Source organism: Danio aesculapii, chromosome 21 (genome assembly GCF_903798145.1).
Source record: "Danio aesculapii chromosome 21, fDanAes4.1, whole genome shotgun sequence".
Lineage (NCBI taxonomy): Eukaryota > Metazoa > Chordata > Actinopteri > Cypriniformes > Danionidae > Danio > Danio aesculapii.
The window spans coordinates 8551393-8574330 of NC_079455.1; the positions used below are offsets into that span (position 1 = coordinate 8551393).

At 34.9% G+C, this 22938-nt stretch overlaps 2 protein-coding genes across 2 annotated transcripts in view; one reads left to right on the plus strand and one right to left on the minus strand.

Annotated features, from left to right (window-relative positions):
* Positions 1-604: 604 nt before the first annotated feature.
* Positions 605-7728, minus strand: mrpl22 (mitochondrial ribosomal protein L22). Its single transcript, XM_056446978.1, has 7 exons — positions 7666-7728; positions 7527-7569; positions 7201-7336; positions 4077-4142; positions 3904-3981; positions 2681-2750; positions 605-886 (listed from the first exon to the last, which is right to left on the minus strand). The coding sequence occupies exons 1-7, from the start codon at positions 7691-7693 to the stop codon at positions 678-680; spliced, it is 630 nt and encodes a 209-aa protein (XP_056302953.1). The 5' UTR covers positions 7694-7728; the 3' UTR covers positions 605-677.
* Positions 7729-8186: 458 nt separating this feature from the next.
* The window catches only part of gemin5 (gem (nuclear organelle) associated protein 5), a 50464-nt gene continuing 35712 nt past the window's right edge, over positions 8187-22938 (plus strand). Inside the window, exons 1-9 of the mRNA XM_056446870.1 lie at positions 8187-8442; positions 8516-8670; positions 12070-12251; positions 12338-12489; positions 14316-14417; positions 14516-14648; positions 18595-18757; positions 20079-20291; positions 20860-20945. Coding sequence (XP_056302845.1) covers positions 8301-8442; positions 8516-8670; positions 12070-12251; positions 12338-12489; positions 14316-14417; positions 14516-14648; positions 18595-18757; positions 20079-20291; positions 20860-20945 — 1328 coding nt within the window. The 5' untranslated portion in view covers positions 8187-8300. The remainder of the gene's footprint in view (positions 8443-8515; positions 8671-12069; positions 12252-12337; positions 12490-14315; positions 14418-14515; positions 14649-18594; positions 18758-20078; positions 20292-20859; positions 20946-22938) is intronic.

Genomic DNA, 22938 nt, shown 5'->3' on the forward strand with positions numbered 1-22938 from the left:
AATGAATTATGTAGAAGCACTGTACATGCTTGTTTCCTCGTCAGTTAGTAACACTATATTTCATTGCACAACAATTAATCTATCAGACTTTTTGGCTAAAAAAAAAAAGGAGAAATTATGGTTAAATTTTGTAATTATTAGATTATTTTTTAATTTCACCTCTCCTCCTGTGCATAAACTAAGCTGTTGAATGGTCAGCCTATGAGGCGGCTAGGCTAACCTAGATTCAATTTTGTTTTAATTATTTTCCAATCGGTTGCGTATTATGTGGTGAATATACCCCTGTAATGCATACTGCAGTCCTTTTTTGTCTGGCTTTCTCAGATATCTCACCTGTTTGCCAAAATTGACTAATTATAACCATGGCAATGTCTGACACCAGTGCATACATATTGTAATTGACGTGCCAAACACGAAAGCTTGACAGGCGTAACAACGGTAACTAATGGCAAGGCTTAGCGAAGGGTCAATTAGGCAAATAATTTTTTAAGTGGTTTGTTCTGTACAATAAAAAAATGCTTAAGACGGGTAATAATACTGACCTTAAAGTTAAACTGTAAGTGATATCACTTCAACTTAAAAAAGTACATGACAAAGCACATGATTAAATAAGCTGTGTGATTAGTTTTATTTTATTTACAAGAACGCTTTAACAATACATCAAGTACTACTTCCAACTACAGCGAGTAAATAATCGTTCGGTTCTTCAGTTGCTCCACGTACTCTTTGGCCTGGTCGAATCCAGTTTTGGTCTGCACTTGTGGTGGGACCCCCTCAACGAGCTTCACGAAATAATGGCAATGCACTTTGTCCATGATGCCAAACATGCCACGTCCATGATAGCGAATTCGCTTCAGGTATTTTCCCTTGCCCGAGTACGACTCAGCTGTTGAAGTCAGAATAAAGAATTGTTCGAATAAATGGGAAAAACATCAATACTTTTTTCCTCCAACAAAATGTGTTTTCTGGTTGGGTCTCTAAACATTTGGCTCAAAATTTCATGAGTTAAAAATGAATTACCTGTCAAAAAGTTTAATTGTCAATTATTTACAGCCAACAGAAATGTTGACAGGGTATAGGCAGCAATCCTAAAGGTAATTTCAATACCTTTTTAAGACTTTTTAAAAGACCTTCTCTGAATATTTAAAGAGCTCATCGCCACTTCAAGCTCTAATCAGTATCAAACCTTTAACTTAATAAACAAAGTAGTAGTTAAATAAATCAGTGGAGCACAACCATGCAACAGAACTCAGATAAGTTCAGAGGAAACAAAACTTAAAGAAATAATTTATGTGGTTGTTTTCAGCGACAGGCTTCAGCCACTGTTTAAACTTGTCTCTCTTCAACCAGGAGTATGCAAACTTAAGGCCCTTTCACACAGAGACGCTTTTTGCTTGCATTTTCCATCAATGTTTAACGCCTCCTGACTAAACAAAGTGCGCTAATGTGATCGTGCACACCAACGTGCAAAACGCCAGGCATGTCATTTTTTTCACGTTTTTTTGCTGACGCACCGCGTCAATACCTTCTCCACCAATCAGATTGGCACTTTTGTTCACGTGCATGGAGCTGCTGAAGTTACAGTAAACAACACTTGGAGGCGCTCAAGCACAAAACTGTCAATGCAAGCACACATGGAAGAAGATGCCCAAAAGTGATATGAACATGGAGCTGCTTATTGCACTGGTGAACAATAATTATTTCTTCATCGCTACAGCTGCTGCTTGAACCATCCATGCTTGTTCGAATTGCCAGTAATTTTAACAACAACAAAGAGCATAGAATCACTGATTCTAAGCTCTTTGACAACAATCGTGTCAACTTTCGGTCTTCTTCTGTGTTACAAGTGGGTGTCAAAAGCTTTAATTTGTGTAGCGCCATCTAACGTCAAGGAGTGATATTGCAAACTCTTCTGCTCAACGGCAGTATAAAATAAAAAATAAAAAAATAAAATAATAATAATAATAATAATAATAATAATTTGCTTGGGTTTGAATCTAGAAAAACGCTGACGATAAACGAAAAGCATCCTGGTGTGTACGAGCCTTTAGATTTTCCCATTTTGCCATCTGCTTCGCCTATTCGATTTGCTACATGTGGAGAGCGTCACATCACTTTCCCACGTTTTTGCAAATTACTCAACATCACTCGGAAAAGGGAGCTTGGCCAGACGCGCCCCAGCCTGAACCAATCACGTGAGTCGAGCACATCTTATATTAATATTCTAATTAATATAGGAGGAATATTAGAAAGAATATAAATATATTTATGTTTTTTTTGGAGTCAAACACTTTGGACAATGCTTAAACAAAATTTAAGACCTTGTAAAAACGCGATTAAGACTTTTTAATAGGAATCCACCGATCCCGATACTTGGATCAGATATTGGTTCGATACCGCATATTATTACTGGATCGGGTATCGGCCAGCTGGTAGCGATCCAAATCCGATCTTGCACGTGCGCCATTTCTGTGTTCATAAGCCAACTAGGCCATGAAGGTAGCCTATTATAAGGCACAAGAAAGAGTTCATTTAGTCCTACTATATCCCAAATGTTCTGAGGCCATTCTAGAGTTTAATGTGAAGTACAGTTGAATACTCAAGTGCTTAAACTCATGTTTACTTCACTATTGTAGAGACAATAAAAAATACTAATGTGGTTGTAATTTTTGCAACTTACCAATATATAGATTTGACTTGTACTCCACATTGTGATTCCTGACTGCCATGTCCTGAGCTTCCAAAAGAACCTGACACAAACAAATGCCAAAATAACTTACTATAACTTTTAAAACAGACTTAAGTGTGGCACAGATAAACATTTTTACAGTAGACACTAAAATGTTCCAATAGTTACAATGTAAAAATGTCAAATGTAACCGTACTTAAAGTCCTGTGAAGTGCTTTGAAATGTTTGATGTAAATTCAACTGAAAAAGGAGGAGAGATCTCCTCCCCTTTTTTAAAAAAAACAGCCAATAGCATTTAGTTTTCAATCACAGCTCAGCCAGTGCAAGTTGAGCTCAAGCACATCAAATGAAAAGCATCTTGAAGGGGTGAGGCATGTCAGATGCTAAAGAGCATTTGATTAGTCAGAAGATTTGATGAGAAACTTAAGTATGACTTAAAAAAAAAAGGTGATCCATTAAGGCGGAAGTGACAAACTGCAAGCTTTGGAGGTATATATTTGTCTTCTAAATGCAGACTGTGTTACGGTTTTGGATCACACTAGCAAGTAGACATCCTTAAAACTAACCGTACTCTTACTATCATCTAAAAAAAACCTTAATTTAAATTTGACAAGAACTTTAATAGTAAAAATATGCTTAAAACTAATTAATAGTCCTTTAAAAGCTTTATTCTTTTCCGCTATCCTTCAAAGGATAGGTGTTACCTATTAACAGCGATAAATTTTAATACTTACAAAATCATAACATTTAGGTAACTTAAGTACAGGTCAGAATAGGTTTCATTATTACTTAAATATATTGGTCTTGAGATGATTGACAATGGAACATTAATTCATGGATTACGCGGTGACTAGCACAATCGCCTCACAACAAGGTCGCTGGTTTGAGCCTCGGCTGGGTCAGTTGGCATTTCTGTGTGGAGTTTGCATGTTCTCCCCATGTTCGCGTGGGTTTCCTCCGGGTGCTCCAGTTTCCCCCACAAGTCCAAAGACATGCGCTATAGGTGAATTGGGTAAGCTAAATTGTCCATGTAGTGTACTGTATATGAGTGTGTATTGGTGTGTATTGGTGGAAGGGGCTGCGTAAAACATGTGCTGGATGAGTTGGCGGTTCATTCCGCTGTGGCGTGCCCAGATTAATAAAGGGACTAAGCCGAAAATAAAATGAATGAATGAATGCTATTATATTTGTCATATCAGATTTAGTTTTTTTACCTCTCTGATTATTTTAGCTCCCTTCTTGTCATTGAACTCAAGCTGAACGAGTGCCTGGTCAATGGTCATACCTCTTATCTGAAAAACAGATTTATCACATATAATGAGCCAAGCTGCTTATTAGTTCTTCACATTACAAAGTGACGGTCATTGTACAAATATTTCTCACTCACCAATTTAGCCAAGTACCACATCTTGTCTTTACTGTATTTGATCTGCCGTCTGGAGTGACAGATCTCCTAAAACACACAAACAAAAACATGAGGCCATTTGATTACACTTTACCCAGTAATCAACTTATAATTTATAAACACTTCATCTTTTTATAAAAAGAGATTAATTTTACAGCTTGCCTAGAGTTAAACAGTTGAGTTTTACCATTTGTGAATCTATTCAGCCGATCTTTGTGTCTAATGGTATTACTTTTAGCTTAGCTTAGCATAGACCATTGAATCCAATTGGACCATTAGCAACTCACTAAAAAACTCATTGTAACTTAAATGTGTCGAGATTCTGGTCTTTAATCAACTTGTTAAGCCCCTGTGGGCATTTTTCTTATATAATAATTGTGCCTGAGAAGACGAAATGCAATGAGCGCGCCATGGCTTTTTAAAGCACAAGGCTGCTTTTTGGAAGCGCAGCCTTTTAATACAGTTCTAGGATGTATTAATACTGAACCACTTTTTGACGAAATTAGGCTGAGGGACTTTAGAAAGACCAAAACAACATTTCAGATGTGTAGATTGGTCGGTCTGCTGTTTCATATTCATTAATCCCATCATGCACATTTTTGTTATCACATTATCTGTCTTTTTGATATTGAGGTAAAGTTAGTTTTATATGCGCACATTTGTTCAGTGACAACAACTTATTTTATTTACCACGCTACCTTGAATATTAGATCTGAAATGACTTATTTAGCTCTATTTAACTTGACTATGAGTTTGGGTGTCATTGGCTGCTAATATGATTTCACCATTTACAACTAGCAAGGAATACTTTTCTGAAATTATATAATTAAGGAGAAAGTTCGAATGTGTAAATATAAAACCAACTTTACCTCAATCTTTTTAATGTGCTTACTGGAATTTATTCCATTAATTTGTTTAAATCTTAGTTTACGCTATTTTTTTCTCATCAGATAAAAGGTTTATCCTACTCAGTTGTTTGCAGAAGTATTTTATGTGCATTTTCAACATTACTGTTCATTTCTGTAAAGCATTTATCTATGCAATAGTGCCAAATGTGCATAAAATAGGTGGACGGAAACAGCTAATGACATTGACATGAGGAAATTAACCTTGTGCTTATGATGACACAGTAGGCATGGGCTGGTATAAGATTGTGACAGTATGATAACCTTGGATAAAAATAAATAAATAAATAAAATCACAATTTATAGTATCACAGTATTGTGATTACTGCTCTAAAATATGTTCTTTTTAAATGAAAAACTACTTTTTTCCCCATAGAACACAATATATTTTATTTTAAGAAACATTTAAAAGATTATAAAACAGTAGTTTTTTATGTATAGGGTCCTTTTCTGCTGGAGATATTGTTGCGCTAAAAACTAAATAAACTAGTCGTGAAAAAAAAAAAAAAAACTTCTGGCGGTTTTAAAACCTAGACTTTACCAAACCGCTGTAAAACTTGAAACCGGATGTCATCCCATGCCTATTTCAAAGTGCAGTGCTTCCCACACATAGACTTTACTTGGGCGGGCCGCCCAGGTATATTAACGCCTGCCTAAGTATAATTAGTGACTTTTTTTTTTTTTTTTTTTTTTTTACTTGTTTTTGACTCTTTTTTTTTTATTATCATCCTTTTACACTTTGTATCCACGCAATATTAACAAACATACGCAAGCAACTAAGTAGTGTAAAATCTTCTCTCCTTTACCCGTGGCATACTGCTCGTTCTGAGTGTGCGAGAACTGACAACACTCACGTGCGCACATGTGTGTTTAATGACTTTAAATAAATAATTCTTTAATCTAAACGACTCATAAAATACTACTAAATATTACTAAATACTCAGAGGTCGAAATTTTATCTAAATTGGCTGCAGAATATTTGTACACCATTAGAAATTGGTAATTAACTCATTTGTCTTATTTAAATAATCTACACATTTTATTCTTATTATAACTTAACTCTAACTTAAAGATATCATTGTCTGTTTTTATCTCTTTTTCGGTCATTTATTTCTCATTTGTGGTAAATTTTATTCGTTTGATGTCAACAAATCACATATTTTACACATCTAAAATGCATGGCAATACTGTAAAAAAAATGTCATGCCAATAAAGCAACCTGAACTTGAATGAGAGATAGAGAGAAGCAGATTTTACCTGTCAGGGGGTGTACAGGGCTCCTGAATAGCATAATAGTGGATTTTTTTTTATTTGAGCAATTCCAGCATTATGGATGTGACATTTGGAGTAAAAACTCAAAACATAAATTCACAGAGAAAGTATGTGTAAACATTATATTGAAAGATCTGTTTATTTTCCAGAACAATTGACCACAGAGTTATGGGAGCAGAAAAAAAAAAAATCAATCTAAAAAGATGTTTTATACTTTAAATGAGGGAAATAAACATGCGTAATGGATGTGACCAAAAAAGTATGCGAGTTTGCAGTATACAACTTACTCTGTAGAAATTCTGTGAATTAAACTGCACAACCCAAAAGAATTAATGTTATTCAAAAGGAAAAGAGTCGGCTCACTATAGAAGAAACATGACTGATTTTTATTTATATTTTTGCATTTATGAGGAAAAAAAGTGTCGTTATGGATGTGACATCTCTGCGTTATGGATGTGATATTGCCACTTGTGTGATTTTGATAAATGAAATATAATAGTTTTAAAACACTGACAGAGACATTTTTGAGTATTTCTAAAGTACTGTAAAATGGTACAACGGTTTCCGTATTTTGGTGAAAACCTTTTTTTTTTCATGGCAAGGTTGATATTTACATGGGATTGCTCATTTATTCTTTTTTTACTTTATGTTTTGTTCGTCGCATATAGTTAACTGTTTATGTACTGTGGGTAAAAGGTGGGTTTCAATTCGGCTACCACCACAAACCTGTGGGAAGCACTTAAGTATTAAATAAAATTTAAAAAGTGTGTGAATAACTTAAGCTCAGTTGTTCACTCTGGCTAAATAAGAATTAAAAAAAATTATAAAAGAAGAATCCAGAATTCTGTTAACCAGAGTTTAAAATAACCTAGGGTTAATTTTCTTTTCAGATGAGAGTGACGCTGTTCTAAATGAAATGTATTACTAACTGCTGGTCTGCGTGGTTCATCTTTCTGCTGTGGTGGATATACAATCCGATTCCTCCTTTCCCAGTTTTTGTTGTTCAACCCAGTGCTTGTGTGAAGGCATGACACCTGAGAAAACGTAGACGAAGACCCAAGCAACCTAAAACAGACAAATCAATAGATGGTATGAGCTTTGCTTCCAAAACAAACATCAGACAGCACTTCTGATACCTAGAAATGCTGTTCGTCTCAGTAGTCAAGTGTATTTTGATACACGGTTAATTGAATGAGTTGACTAGATTGCAGTCAGTGTCCTTTATGCTGCACAATAACTGCATGTGTTTTCTTACCTAGAGCGAATATGTCCACAAGCACGACCAATGGCGGCTAAACCTGTCGGGAATGTGGATATAATCGTCAGTTAAACCAAGCCAGCCGAATTGCATGCGGAAATATAAAATAATAGAAACTATATTAGATTTGACTCACCAGCCCATGTCACTGCGGAGGCCGCCATGTTGATTAGTACCTACATCCGAATCGTTCTATTGATTCGGAACTTTTTAGTGAGTCGGTTGAACTCACACCTCCGCTGAAACCAACATTTAAAGCTTTAGTTTACCTTGCATTACGTTTTATCATGTGATTTATGCATTCAGAAATAATGTTAAAATACATTTCTCGAACGTTTTAACGTGTTATAAAAATACGCGAAATTATTTTATAAACCAATTCTTTAAAATAAAAGAATCGAGTCTCAGATTTGAATCATTCTAATGTTGTTACGACGCTCTGCTTTACGGCGTATGTCTCTTTTAGTGTTTACAATTTTACGTTTACTATCACCATTAAGGTTGTTCCAACTAAAATATTCTAGTTATAAATCAGGTCTAGAAATATTTCTGTCAACAAATATAACGAATACGCTGGTCTTAATCAAAAACTTGACTTACTCATAACATGGTCCCTTCTCGCGTTCCGTATAATGTTTTACAACACACGCTGTCCATGTTCGGCAGCCGGTGTGTTTTCGGCAGCATGAGTACATGTGAGAAGTTATTTCACTGCCATCATCTGTGAATTATAACGTTTTTTATTTGTTTACACGCTGTTTGCTGTTTATAATGCACGAAAGACATCTGCCAGCCTCTCCGAACTGGTACTGTTCCCGCTGCAGTGACATAAATAGCAAGGGGGTGTTTGGTTTTGGAGCAAAGAATACAGTGTATCTTCTGAACGTGACTGCAGCATCTCCAGCAGTCACAGGTAAGAGATCAAGGACTTCGATTCAGTGTTTTACTCATATGAAATCATATCTGACAAGTCTTTCTGTCCGCAGGTGAACTCGCCGGACACACTGAAAGAGTTTCTGGGTTTGCGTTTTGCCCCAATGAAGGACAGGAGCACGTTTGTTGCAGCACTTCAGATGACAAGAAAGTCAAAATCTGGGACGCTGAGCAGAAAACTCTGTTGAAAGAGCACAATGTCCACCAAGTGAGTCAACGTTTTGCTTTTTACTTCCTTTTAAGTGTTCTGACTTGTTGAAAAGGGTGTCCTACTGTAACATTTGTGTCATGATGCATGTTTTTGTTGGTTATTATTCCTCTTTTAATAAACACTCACCGGTCACTTTATTAGGTACACCTTACTAGTACTGGGTTAGACCCCCTTATATCCCCCACACCTAGAGGCAGAGTTAGTGATTTGGGATAGAGGTAAAGTTAAAGTTTTATATTTGCACATTCGTTCATTTTGCAGTCTCTATATTGTTTACCATACCATACTTTGAATATTCGATCGGAATTAGCATGCAAGTATGACTTTTAAACAACATTAACACTATCTAATTCACTGGGAACAAGGGTGTACTTTGATAGTCATTTGCTGCTAATATGATTTTCCTATTTGCAAAGAATACTTTTCTGAAATTATATTATTAAGGAGAATGTCTGAATATCCGAATGTAAAACCAACTTGACCTCTATTGATTTGGGGGCCCTAGCATTGATACTCAAATCATTCTACTTCTCTTTAGAATTAGTTTTTTTCTGTAGATTATTATTGTAAACAAACTGCATGTTAAAAAGTATTTAAATAAATATATAGTGTGTTTAAAAATATTTAAAATCTATTTAACATAATTTAATAATAATCAGAACCTTTATCTTCTTAATGTAAAGTCAAATGCAACACATTCACTAATAAAAAAGCAAGTTCTACCTAACTAATTTGCAACTATTTAAACTAAATTAGCCATTTTGATATATTTAGATGTAAATAAAACAAAGCTAATTTATTTCACGGTCAATCCAACTAAATGAATTGAGTAATTGCTGTTGGTGAATCGGCAGCCGTTAATTTTCATTGGGCACTGTTATTTTATTTGAACAGACCCTTCTACTTTTAATGGTTATATACAGATTTTACAACATATGATAGAAAATTTATAAAAGAGCTATATGATTAATATAGGCTTTCTAGCATTTGTCGGTGCCCCTTAATTCCCAAAGTCCGCCCCTGCCCACACCATTACACCACTACCACCAGCCTGAACCATTGATACAAGGCAGGATGGATTCATGGTTTTGATGTTGTTGATGCCAAATTCTGATTCTACCATCCAAAGTTTGCAGCAGAAATTGAGACTCATCAGACCAGGCAACGTTTTTCCAATCTACTCTTGTCCAATTTTCGTGAGCCTGTGTGAATTGTAGCCTCAGTTTCCTGTTCTTAGCTGCAGTGGCTCCCGGTGTGGTCTTCTGCTGCTGTTGCCCATCCGCCTCAAGGTTAGACATGCTGTGCTATCAGAGATGCTGTTCTGCATACCTCAGTTGTGACGAGTGGTTACTTGAGTTAATGTTGCCTTTCTATCAGCTGGTACCAGTCTGGCATTTCTTCTCTGACTTCTGGGATCAACAAGGCATTTGTGCCCACAGAACTGCCGCTCACTGGATATTTCCTCTTTTTTGGACCATTCACTGGTGATGGTTGTGCATGAAAATCCCAGTAGATCAGCAGTTTCTGAAATACTCAGACCACCCCGTCTGGCACCAACAACCATGCCACGTTCAAAGTCACTCAAATCATCTTTCCTCCCCATTCTGATGCTCGGTTGAACTGCAGCAGATCATCTTGAGTATGTCAAAATGCCTAAATGCATGGAGTTGCTGCCATGTTATTTGCTGATTAGAAATTTGTGTTAACGAGCAGTTGGACAGGTGTACCTAATAAAGTGGCCGGTGAGTGTATATAGTGAAGTATATTTGCAGGACACAAAGGTTTTTACTTATTCTGCCAAGTATTTTTGCTCCTCCACCATCAACTAGTGAACTAAATAATAATAATAAAAATAAAAACATGTGCTGGATAAGTTGGCAATTCATTACGCTGTGGCGACCCCTGAATAATAAAGGGACTAAGTTGAAAAGAAAAGAAATGAATGAAAACAACAAATATTGTTTATCTCTATTTATTAATAATTTATTTATTTATTTGACAGATTGTTTTTAAAGTACTTTTCTCAGCCTATTGCTTTACTTGCTTCAATATATGTGCTTTGATGTGAAAATGCACATCATTTGTTTTGTTTTTTTTGTTTTTTTCTTATTTTATATGCATATTATATGTTTTTTTTTTTTTGTCAGCTAGACCATTTCATGCTCGTGTCACAGCCTAGATCGGCCCAGAAAAAAAATACACAGTTAGGATCCTTAGGGTCCAATGGTCCTTGGGATATTTTGAACTTTTGTTTTATCCATTTACTACACAATCTAAACGTTTAGATTTAATGTTAAAAAAAGAAATCGCAATTTCCACATATATCCAGCAGGGGCCATTAGACATCCATTCATTTTTTAAAGTTATATTTCTTGATGCTTTAGAAAACTTTTCCTCACAATTTGATATGTTTTCACTACATATACATTTTAACATTCTAAAATACATAAAAATTCTGTATTTTGTATTTTTGTTGTTGTTACTTTTGCAAAACAACAGCCAATTTCAATGTGCCAAAATGAAAAAAAAAAGCCAACTACGCCTGTGCTTTTGTATATGTGCTTCATTTTTTTTTTAGCAACATTTGCCAGTTTTGTACAATGTTTTTTTTTTTTTTTTTTGCCAATTTCATTAAAAATGTACTCTGTTGCGGTCATGTGTGTGTCTGTGTGTGTGCGCACGCACACGAGAGAGATTTTTTTTTTCTAGACCCAGGCCATTGCAGAAATGCAAACATTCCAGATTTATTATGGATTTAAAGTTTCTTTTGGACAAATGAATCTAAAAAATGCATTCAAAAACGCAAATGCACATTCATTTTCGATGTCAGTTTGACCTCAAGGAATCTAAATGATGATTTTTTTTGCACACCTTGAAAACAGAATCAATCAGATCATAAATAAAAAAAATATAGGAATCATCCCTCAAGGTTGCCCTGAACCACTGGACCAATTTAAGGTTAAATCATTTGAGTTTGGAACAATCTTAAAGTTTGCATAAAATGAAAATTTTGAGTTAAAGGGATATTTCACCCAAAAATTAAAATTCTGTGTGTGACTTGTTTTAAAACAGTTTGAGGATGAGGAAAAACAAATGCTATGGAAGTTGATGGTTACAGGTTTCCAGCATTTTTTAAAATAACTTTTTTGTGTATAAACCAGAACAAAAAAAAATATTTAAATAAGTGAACGGTGGGAAAATGCTGATTTTGGGGTGAACTATCTCTTTAAAATAAGGTAAAAAAATTAGCCTGGCTAATACATCATCATGCTTCACTATTTTATATACAAATGGTGGAAATTTGAATGCAAAATATATAACATCCATTTATATTATTAAATAAACAAACTGTAAAATATCACAGCATGATCAGCAAGTGTAAATGTGTTTGAACAGAACACCATCACCGCTGTCCACTGGTCTCCAGTACAGAAGCTTCTGCTGGTCACCGGAGATGAGAAAGGCATCGTGGTTTGCTATTGGTTCAGCAGTAACGACACCCAGAGCTTCTTTCCTGAACCTCGAACAATCTTCTGCTTATCCTGCTCTCCACACGATGAAAACCTCATCGCAGTGGGGTAAACAATCATTATAGCATCATATAATGTGCAGTAATTGTGATCTAAAGAGAGCCAGGACTCATTGTCTATGCTTCTTCCTGAAGGTATAAAGATGGAATGATAGCAGTGATCGACATCAGTAAGAAAGGAGAGGTGGTTCACAGGCTGAGAGGTCATGATGATGAGATTCACGCACTGGCATGGTGTCCTCGACCAAGAGAAGAGCCTCTTTATGGGCGATCTGAAGACAATGCAGGTAAACTAGAGGTTTGGCGTTTTTAGCTTTCTCTGTTTTCCCTGCATGTTAATGTAGTTGCATAACTTTATTTTAGTTTGGTAGACAAAAGAGTTTTGTTAAATCATAATATGCAGGGATGTTTGTTCTTTTTTCTTTTTCTCTCTTTAAGAAAATAAATAAATAAACACAACAGCGTATTTGGCATTACTTAAATAATTTTTATTATCAGGACATACTATTAATTATATTTTAAATCAGAACATCAGAATGTTTAATTAGTAAAAGAACACAGCCTATTTGTTGAAATTAGTTTTTTAGACATTTTTTTTGAATGAACTATTTGCAATAAATTAAAAATATAATAATTTCTAGCTGGAATATTTTTGTTTCAGCTAAATGCAAATGGATTATTTTCCTTTTTATTTAGTTTAGGTTAATGTACTAAAATGACCGAAGTACAAATTAATTTTAAACTATGTAAATATTTATTTTTAGTTTAACTCTGTTTTTATTGATGCATATCAGTCAGAGAGTTAGTGTCAACTGACGTCAAGACAGCAACTGTTCTAATCTAGCAGCAGTAAACAATTAGTTTCCATTTTTTTTCTCTCTGAGTTATAAGTCTCTGAATATATTCTTGCATCAAGAACATTATAAAAACACAAAACATACACACAATAAATATATATATATATATATATATAAAAATAAATTAACATTATAGATAAAAGTAACACATATTAGGCTGCACAACAAAACAGAAAAATATGTAAATACAAATATACAAAAGGTACAGCAGTAGAAAATAAATTAATTTAAATAAATTAATTTAGAAAAGGTCAGCTATATATATATTTATTTATTTAATTTTTTTCATTTTTGAAGTGTGAGAGGAACGGTTGCCAAATAGTATCAAATTTTTCAGTATTGTCGCAAACTGTATACCTAATCTTTTCTATTTGAATGGACCGCATCAGATCATGCATCCAATGTACATAACTGGGTGGAGAAGGATTTTTCCAGTTCAGTGTTATAAGCATTTTATCAATTATTAAACAGAAGGCGAGTGCATTTGACTTTGAAGATGACAAGCAAACATTTGTAGGATTAAGTCAAAGTAATGCTACTAGTGGACATGGCTCAGTATCTTAAAGAAAACAATCATAAATTGATTTAAAATAGATGCCCAAAAAGTGCTTAGTGCTGGACAAAGCCAGAAAGTATGAAAAAGAATGGCTGGAGCTTGTTGACATCAATCACAAATTGGATCAAAACCAGGGTTAATTTTAGATATTTATATATTTTTAAATAATTTAAAAAGGCAACATGTGTATGTAATATAAAACATAGTATAAATATACTGCAATAGAATGGAAAACTTGTTTATTGTACCATAAAATTTTATTTAAATAAAAATATAATTAACCTTTTATTCAATGTATTCTCATTCTGATGTTCAGCACAGAGAATATCTTAACATTTTGGCATGCTTTTAAATAAATTATTACAAATAAAACAAGATATAATAAAATTATGCGTTTTTTTTTTTTAAATACTCTGTCTTTGTGTGTGTGTGTGGATGGAAAAATTACATTAAAAAAAGCATAGTTAATAAAACAAATCACAGTGATATCAAAATATCACAGAACAGCACGGTGTTCACTTAAACACTAAGTACAGTTTGTTTCTTGCATGTCATATGACAATTAACTGACATAAGAGAATATGAAAGTTAAATAAAATTATTGAAAAGCACATTTATTTTTCTAGAATTTCCTCCTTAGATTTTGTGTTTATAGTTTGAAACCCCCTGAATGAATAAAATGACATTGACTCTTCTGCAGATGGAAGCAGTGGGGTGACAGAAGGAGCAGAAGTGGGCTGTTACTTGGCCTCAGGTAGTCGAGATCAGACCATGCGGATATGGAGCACAGCCAGAGGAAAAGGTGACAAGGAGACACTCGTTACTCAAAACTTAAGCTAAACTAGTTTACTGCAGCGTTTAGGTGCAGTGTCATTTTACTCACAGTGTGTCTGCTCTCAGGTGTAATGACCCTGAAACTGCCCTTCCTGAAAAGAAGAGGAGCAGGAGTTGATCCGACAGTGAAGGAAAGACTCTGGCTGACCGTGCACTGGCCGAAAGAGAGATCTTCACAGATTGTATCCAGCTGTTTTGGGTATGGTTGTGTTGATGTGCTATAAATGGTTATTGTGTTGGAGATAGAGCTGCACCATTCTGGATAAACTGAGAATTGTTGATTTTATTTATTTATTGTTTAGAAAAGAGACTTAACAAAACTTAACAAAACAAATAATTTACTAGAAGTTCTGACAATTTAATTTTGTAGAGATTGATGTTTTTTTTTTTAAACATGCAATGCATATTAACTGGGGGAATGAGATTATTGGCATTATTCTGCAAAAACGGATTTGCTTTGTAATAATTAATTATTTTGATTAAATAACATAAAGTAATTTTGTAGGCCTTGTTAAATTGTATGGGTCTATCTATTAGTCCTATGGCAGAACTAACAGCATGTGTGAAGGATAAATGCGTTTAAGCCTTTTTAGCACCTGTGAAAAGAAATATTTTTATTAGTTAAAATCTATTTTAATTTGTTTCCAACTCCGAATATTGCTCCGACTCCAGTTTATAATAATTTATATTTAAATTCATCTAAATCAAGCTGATCACCTCATAGGTTGTGCTCAATTAATTATAAGATCAATTAATCTTATAAATCTTTATTTTCAGTTAATAGTTCATCGTTTACCCGAAGTCGCTTAGAGTCAGTATGTAGGCCAGTTACATCTGCTCACGGACACAACCAGTTCTGGTTCTTAGATAGAGGATAGAACTGTAAACTAATTTCCTTTAAGTAATATTAAGAGTGCCCCATGCTTGCTCATACATAAAGAAAGTTTGATTTAGCTACTGGATTATATCATACGAAGTCAGTGATTGTCAGAAATTACCAGGTCTCTAATGCTGTGCCTATGCTCCATCCATTATGCCTGAGTGTATAAGCAATCCTGGTCATAGGCTGCGGAAACATCAGCCTAAACAATCAACTAGTTACAAAGAATTCAGGAGATATTAGAGTTAAACAAGAATTTTACATTTAATTGTCAGGCACAGATTTTCCAATCCAATTCACATAATTAAACAAAATAAGCCAATCATGATTGTACAACATCAATTATTCAAAAATCAATTTAAGAGTTAGAGATGAATACCTGACTGTGTAGAAGTATGTTGCAACATATAAGCCTTGATGCAGAGCTCAGAGACTCAACACTGCAACGGGGTGTACAAGTTGGTGTGAAGACCATTTTCCCTGGAGTGGAGTATCTGGCAAAGATCTTATTCAAGTCAAAACCCAAATCAACAGATATAAGGGAAATTGTAAAATATTACAGTGAAATTAAGACCTTTTTGCCAGTCCCACAGAGACATTTTAAATGACACCAAATATGAATATAGATCCACAAGATACACCATATTAAAACTTAGACATTCTTTATGAAACGTGAGTGAGCTGCTCTAGTGGAGAAGGTAAAATCCAGGGCAAAGAGGGGGGCTCAGGATGCATGTTTGAGACAACCTGAACAACTGGTTTCCTAGCTGATTTTCTTCTCAGATTAGAAAGTTTATTGTTTTAGTGCCTGATCATTCTCGTGGTTTTGTCTTGTGTGGAGTTCCATAACAGTTCTCAATGCATATTAACCAGGTGAATAAGGTAGTATTATTCTTCTCGCAGTTTAGCCTATATATTAAATCTATATTAAAAGGAAACTTAATAGAATTTAAAGCAGGGGTCTCAAACTCAAATTGGCGGGGGGCCATTTCAGTGACTGACCATTCATAGGAAAAATCAAGAAAGCGGAAACCTGACGTAATTGATGCATTTTAGGACAACAAACATGACGTTTATATTTCAAGCATTACCAGTCACCAGTGATAATGTAAATTAGCACTTTATCGTGTCACACATCAGCTGTTGAAATATATATATATATATTGTTATTGTACATATTGAAGGGGTAGTTTAAATTGAAAATACTACAAATAATAGGCATATTAATAATTATTATTCTGTCCTAACCAATTGTATTGTCCCAATAGCGCAAGAACAGCAGAACACAGTCTGGGTAACCTAAGTGACTTTACTGCCAATGGTTCTTCTCAATATCTTTCTTTTTTGTAAAACTACAACAAAGAGGGGTAAAGTATGTACAGTGCATGCAAAAAGTATTCATAGCGCTTCACTTTTTCAACTTTTTTATGTCACAGCCTTATTCCTAAATGAATTAAATGAATTTATTTCCTCAGAATTCTACACACAATACCCCATAATGGCAATGTGAAAAAATATATTTTTTAAATTGTTGCAAGTTTATAAAAAAAAAATTAAAAGCCTGAAAAATCACATAAGTATTCACAGCCTTTGTCGTGATGCTCTAAATTGAGCTCAGGTACATTCTGTTTCCACTGATCATTCTTGAGATGTTTCAGCAGCTTAATTGAAGTTTACCTGTGGTAAGTTCAATTGATTGGACATGATTTAGACAGGCATACACCTGTCTATATAAGGTCCCAGGGTTGACAGTGCATGTTAAAGCACAAACCAAGCATGAAGACAAAGGAATTGTCTGTAGACCTCCGAGACTGAATTGTCTCAAGGCACAAGGCAGGGGAAGGTTACAGAAAAATTTCTGCTGCTCTGAAAGTTCCAATCAGCACAGTGACCTCCATCATCCGTAAATGGAAGATGTTTGGAACCACCAGGACTCTTCCTAGAGCTGGCCGGCCGTCTAAGTTCGGGGGAGAAGGGTCTTACTCAGGGAGGTGATCAATAACCCGATGGTCACTCTGTCTGAGCTCCAGTATTCTTCTGTGGCGAGAGGAGAAACTTACAGAAGGACAACCATCTGTGCAGCAATCCATCAATCAGGCCTGAATGGTAGAGTGGCCAGATGGAAGCCACTCCCCGCATGGAATTTGCCGAAAGGCATCTGAAAGACTCTCAGACCATAAGAAACAAAATTCTCTTGTCTGATGAGACTAAAATTGAACTCTTTGGAGTGAATGCCAGGCGTTACATTTGGAGAAAACCAGGCACCGCTCATCACCAGGCTAATACCATCCCTACAGTGAAGCATGGTGGTGGCAGCATCATGCTGTGGGGATGGTTTGGAACTGGAAGACTAGTCAGGATAGAGGTAAAGATGAATGCAGCAATGTACAGAGACATCCTAAATGAAAACCTGCTTCAGAGTACTCTTGACCTCAGAATGGGGCGACAGTTCGTCTTCCAGCAGGACAATGACCCAAAGCGCACAGCCAAAATATCAATGGAGTGGCTTCACAACAACTCGGTGAATGTCCTTGAGTGGCCCAGCCAGAAGCCAGAACTAAATCCTATTGAACATTTCTGGAGAAATCTGAAAATGGCTTTGCATCGTCGATTCCCATCCAACCTGATAGAGCTTGAGAGGTACTGCTAAGTGGAATGGGCAAAAATTCCCAAAGACAGGTGTGCCAAGCTTGTGGCATTATATTCAAAAAGACTTGAGGCTGTAATTGCTGTGCATCAACAAAGTATTGAACAAAGGCTGTGAATACTTAAGTACATGTGATTTTTCAGGTTTATTATTTTTAATAAATTTGCAACAATATCAAAATATATTTTTTTGCATTGTCATTATGGGGTATTGTGTGTAGAATTTTGAGGAAATAAATCAAATTAATAAATTTTGGAATAAGGCTGTAACATAAAAAATGTGGGAAAAGTGAAGCACTATGAATACTTTCCAGATGCACTGTAAGTCTAAATCGCATCTTTAAATGGAAACATCTCTATGGTTAGAGGGACAGTGAATCCACCGCACTGAATTTTGATGGTTGTGGTTTTGGGAAGTGCATAATGGCCTTTTTTTTTCTTTTGAGGCAAAAACTGATTTTTTTTTTCACGGCCACCAAAACTTTGGCGTGTCCCTAGTTATTAATGTTCAAATGTGAAAATAAAATGTCATGGGTATTTTACTAATAATGCATGTCAAGTTGGAGGATGTTTTGTCAATTGTTTTTTTAATAAATGGATGTGAATTGATTCAATGCAGTGGTGAAATCGTAGTGTGGGATCTCATGAAGTCAGGCAAGCAGAAGTGGAGTCTGCTGGGCAGTTCTTCAGATGGACAGAATCACAGCCGGATCGTCTTCAACATGAGCTCTTTTCGCTCCGGAGACCGAGAACTTCTGCTCAGCACCTCCATGGACAGAGAGGTGAGAACTTTCTACATTAGTATGTGCTTGTAAACTTTCATCAATCTCCTTACAAAACACATGATAAATACCTTTATTACTTTTAAAACATTTTAAGTAATGGTATGCTATTACAATGTTATTTGAATGTGACATTCATCATGGAATCAAATCATCATTGTCAAATATGTAAAATAAAAATATATAGCATAGTTATGTGTTCATTTAAAAACAGGGGGTGGGGGAAGCTTAATACAAAACAGGATGGGACAGGAAATGGTTGAATGTAATAAATTCGCAATGGAAAAAAGTAGACGACTACTTTCATAAAAAAAGTTAAATAATACATGTAAATAAAAAAAATGTATGTTAAAAGCCTGATATAATGAAATGTGGATGTTTGTTTTTAATTGTTTATATTGTATTTACAGTAGATTTGTATCTGTATTATTCTGAGTTGTTCTTTGGCATGAAGATAGTCAGTGAAGCTGACATGGCATTAAATAAAAAAAATACAATATCGTGATAAAATTTGCGTAAAAGACCGTATAAATATTAAAGTATAATAGACATTTATTTCCTTGGTGAATAGAACGTTTAAAACGATAGCATTTGTCTGAAAAGCAAAAAGCTCCTTAGCATTATACACTGTTCAAACGTTTTGGGTCCGAATACATTATTGTTTATTTATGTATGTATCTGTTTGTTTAGAAAGAAGTGAATTAATATATTCAACAAGGATGCATTCAGTTTATCAAACGTGACTAAAGACCTTTAAAAATATTTCAGTTTGAGATAAATGCTGTTCTGTAGACTTTTGATTCCTAAAGATCATCTTTAAAAAACTGTACACAAATGTGTTCCACACTCATAATTAAATAATACAGTGATAAATAAATTCTTATTAAGCAGAAAATAATAATGTGACAATGAGGACTGGAATGCATATGTATAAGTTGTATTTTAAAATGTTAAAATAGAAACAATTATTTTAAATTGTAATATATATGGGTGAAGAAATTGTTAGCAGATAAAAACATTAAAGTTTTGCAGTGGCCCAGCTAGAGTCCTGACTTAAATCCAATTGAGAGTCTGTGGATGGAGCTAAAGTTTAGGGTGATGGCAAGGAGATTCTCCAAGCTGAAAGAGAAAAAAAATATGTAATTTCATGGTCACATTAAATAAATGTATTATAAATAAGCCTTTTTAAACAAATGTTGAGAAATAATGAATAAAGGTTGGCTAGCAAATTTTTTTTATGTATGTTCTGCATCTCAAACCTTCCTGGTCCAGTTGTTGTCTTCCTCCACACTTATCTGTCAATATGAATGTGTGATTTCAGATTAAGTGTTGGGACCTGGCGTCTCTGGAGTGTTGTTGGACTCTCCCCACTCTGGGTGGGTTTGTGTACTGTCTCAGCTTTTCTCCAGTGGGCACAGGCTGTCTGGCTCTAGGTGTCGGTGATAGTATGATCCGCGTGTGGAACACCTTGTCTATTCAGAACCAGTATGACATCAAGACATTCTGGCAAGGCATCAAATCTAAAGTCACAGCTGTGAGTCAAATCTGTTTAATTCTTAGTTATATTTCTCGAAGTACCATTCAGTTTTGTTAAAATCAAATTTTTAATTCATCTTCATTCCTATAGCGTTTTTTTATAATGCAGATTGTGTCAAAGTAGCTTAACGTAGATGAAGATAAGAGAATAAAAAGCTATACAATTTCAAATTATGGAACATTCTATTAAGTCAGGCAGGTAGGAGAGTAGTGATAGAATGCTGCTGTAGTTCTAGTTCAATTAAAACGGGTTCAATTTAGTTTAGTATAAATGTCACTGTTGAAGTTGAGATCAGTTAAATTCAGATCAACAATTGACGACTGTGAAGGAAAAAAAAAAGCATGGGAAAAAAAAACAAGGCTCAGACTGGGTGACCAGCTCTTCTCTGCAAAATGTATTGGGCAGAGGTAATTGAGGTCTTTGCAAGAATTAGTCTTGCACTCTCGATTCATCTATGACCATACCTATCCTCTGTTGTAGATACAGGCTGGATCCAAGATTATGTGAACATCAGTATAAGGATAAACAAGGTCATAAATGTAACTTTTGCCCACTTCTCTTACAGTTGGCATGGCATCCACTAAAAGAAGGCTCACTGGCTTTTGGTACTGATGATGGTAAAGTTGGCATCTATGAGGTTTACTCTAACAAGTAAGAACAACATATAAATATACCGTTATGCTTCAATGATTTTTTTAACTGCCCTTATATATCAGAAATCTTGAAATTTCTGCAAAAGTATATTTGAGACAAGCTTCAATATTAGGTTTAAATGAAAATAAAAGGGTTATAATATGTTTGTTACAAATTTATGACGTTTGTTCACGTTTATAGAACAATTGAAGGTCTTTTTAATTGAAACAGAGATTCATATTCTATTTTTGAAAGTCTGTACACTCAAAAATGTGACACTTCAAAACATTTAAAAAGTGATTTCAAAAATATATCTAAGGCCCTGTACACATTGTAGATAAATTTGGTTGCCAAATTATGTTCAGTACACACATGGTTTATTAATTAACATGGGTAACAACTGCATTCTACAACCAAATAAAAACTTGGCAACACTGGAACATTGTGCTCTCTGTAAAACGGCAATCCAAGTTCATTTAAACAAATATCTGAAAAAATGTGTGGATGTAATTACATGTTATTTGTTCATTATAAATACTTTTAAACTGATTAATTAAAATGAATACATTTTCTGAACTTAAGTTTTGAAGTGTCACACATTTGGAAATCTGAAATTTACTTGTCATAAAGTTAATATTTACAATATTTACTTTGGTTTGCTTACATTTATATTCTTGAGGTGAACGATTGATCTGTGTTATCTTTGACATCTAAAAACTTGTTTCTGCTCTCAAATGGCTTATTTTCTGATGAGAACATTTTGACAGCTTAGCTTTGAACCACTCCACTCCAGCTGTTTTATGCAAATAAGAGAAGGCAAAAAGAAGTGCAAAAATAGTCATGTAAAAAACCATTTAACGCCACAGGTACTTCTGGTTCAATTTAAAAAGTTCTTCATTTGTGTTACAAAGACCTGTAAATTATATGTATTTGATATTACATTAGGTAAGTAAATTTAAATTTTGGGGAGAACAGACCCTTTAAAGGTGCCATAGAATGTATTGATACAGGCTCGTTTACACTAGTGCGCTGTAGTTTTAAAATGGCGTTTTAGAATGAAAACGATCCGCGTCCACACTAGCGTTTCACCCAGTGAATATGACTGTCATATATGCAGCACGACGCCTCAACATTTTTGGTGGCTGTTAAACTGTTCATATCAAAATGAAAATATCAGTTCCATATATCATGTTTTTATTTTATTGTTAAGATCCAGGGTCCAGGGTGATTTGAATAAGATTATAAAGTACACTGTTCCCTTTGAAGATTTACCCAACATGTCCTCAGGAGTCTGTTTTTCATATCAACCTTGCAAAGTCTGAACTTACTAGGAGAGGATGCAGGACTGAACTGTGTTTGTAGGCTACTTAATATTGAGGAAAAGCCCCAATCAGAGAGGCAAATGTATGCATCCCCGCCTCCGTTTTCCCCCATCCACACTGAGACGGAGGAGCAGCATTTTAAAACCAAAATGGCCTCTTAAGCGTTTCCAAAACGCTCCGTTTTCAGCGCTCGAAAACTCTGGCATAGTGTGGACAGATGGTGTAACCGTAGCAAAACTTATGCGTTTTAAAACGAAAACGCATTTGTGTAAACAAGGCCACAATGTTAAGTTGTTCTCTGATATGTACATAAAACGTATGTGGTTTTGCTAAGTGCAAAAATTCTCCAGAAACAGAAGAATGTTTTCTCTTCAGTTTTACAAGTCTATTCCCAAAAATAGGCATTGGGCCTAATGTGATATGGTTGGTTTTGACCATATTTGGAAGGGTCGCCAATACTGATGTATTGTATTGTGCTACTTTATTCTAAAGCTTCTACAACTCATGATGGTCTCTCTCTCAAACATACACACACACACTGAACATTTCACAATATAAAAGTTAAACTAATTAAAGATGCAATAAACAGACCTGCCTCTTTAGGGTGGCACTGAATAAATATGTAGTTTATATCCCGTTTTCAAAATAAGAGTCCCACATGCAGTGTAAGTATAAAACAAACTTAGGGT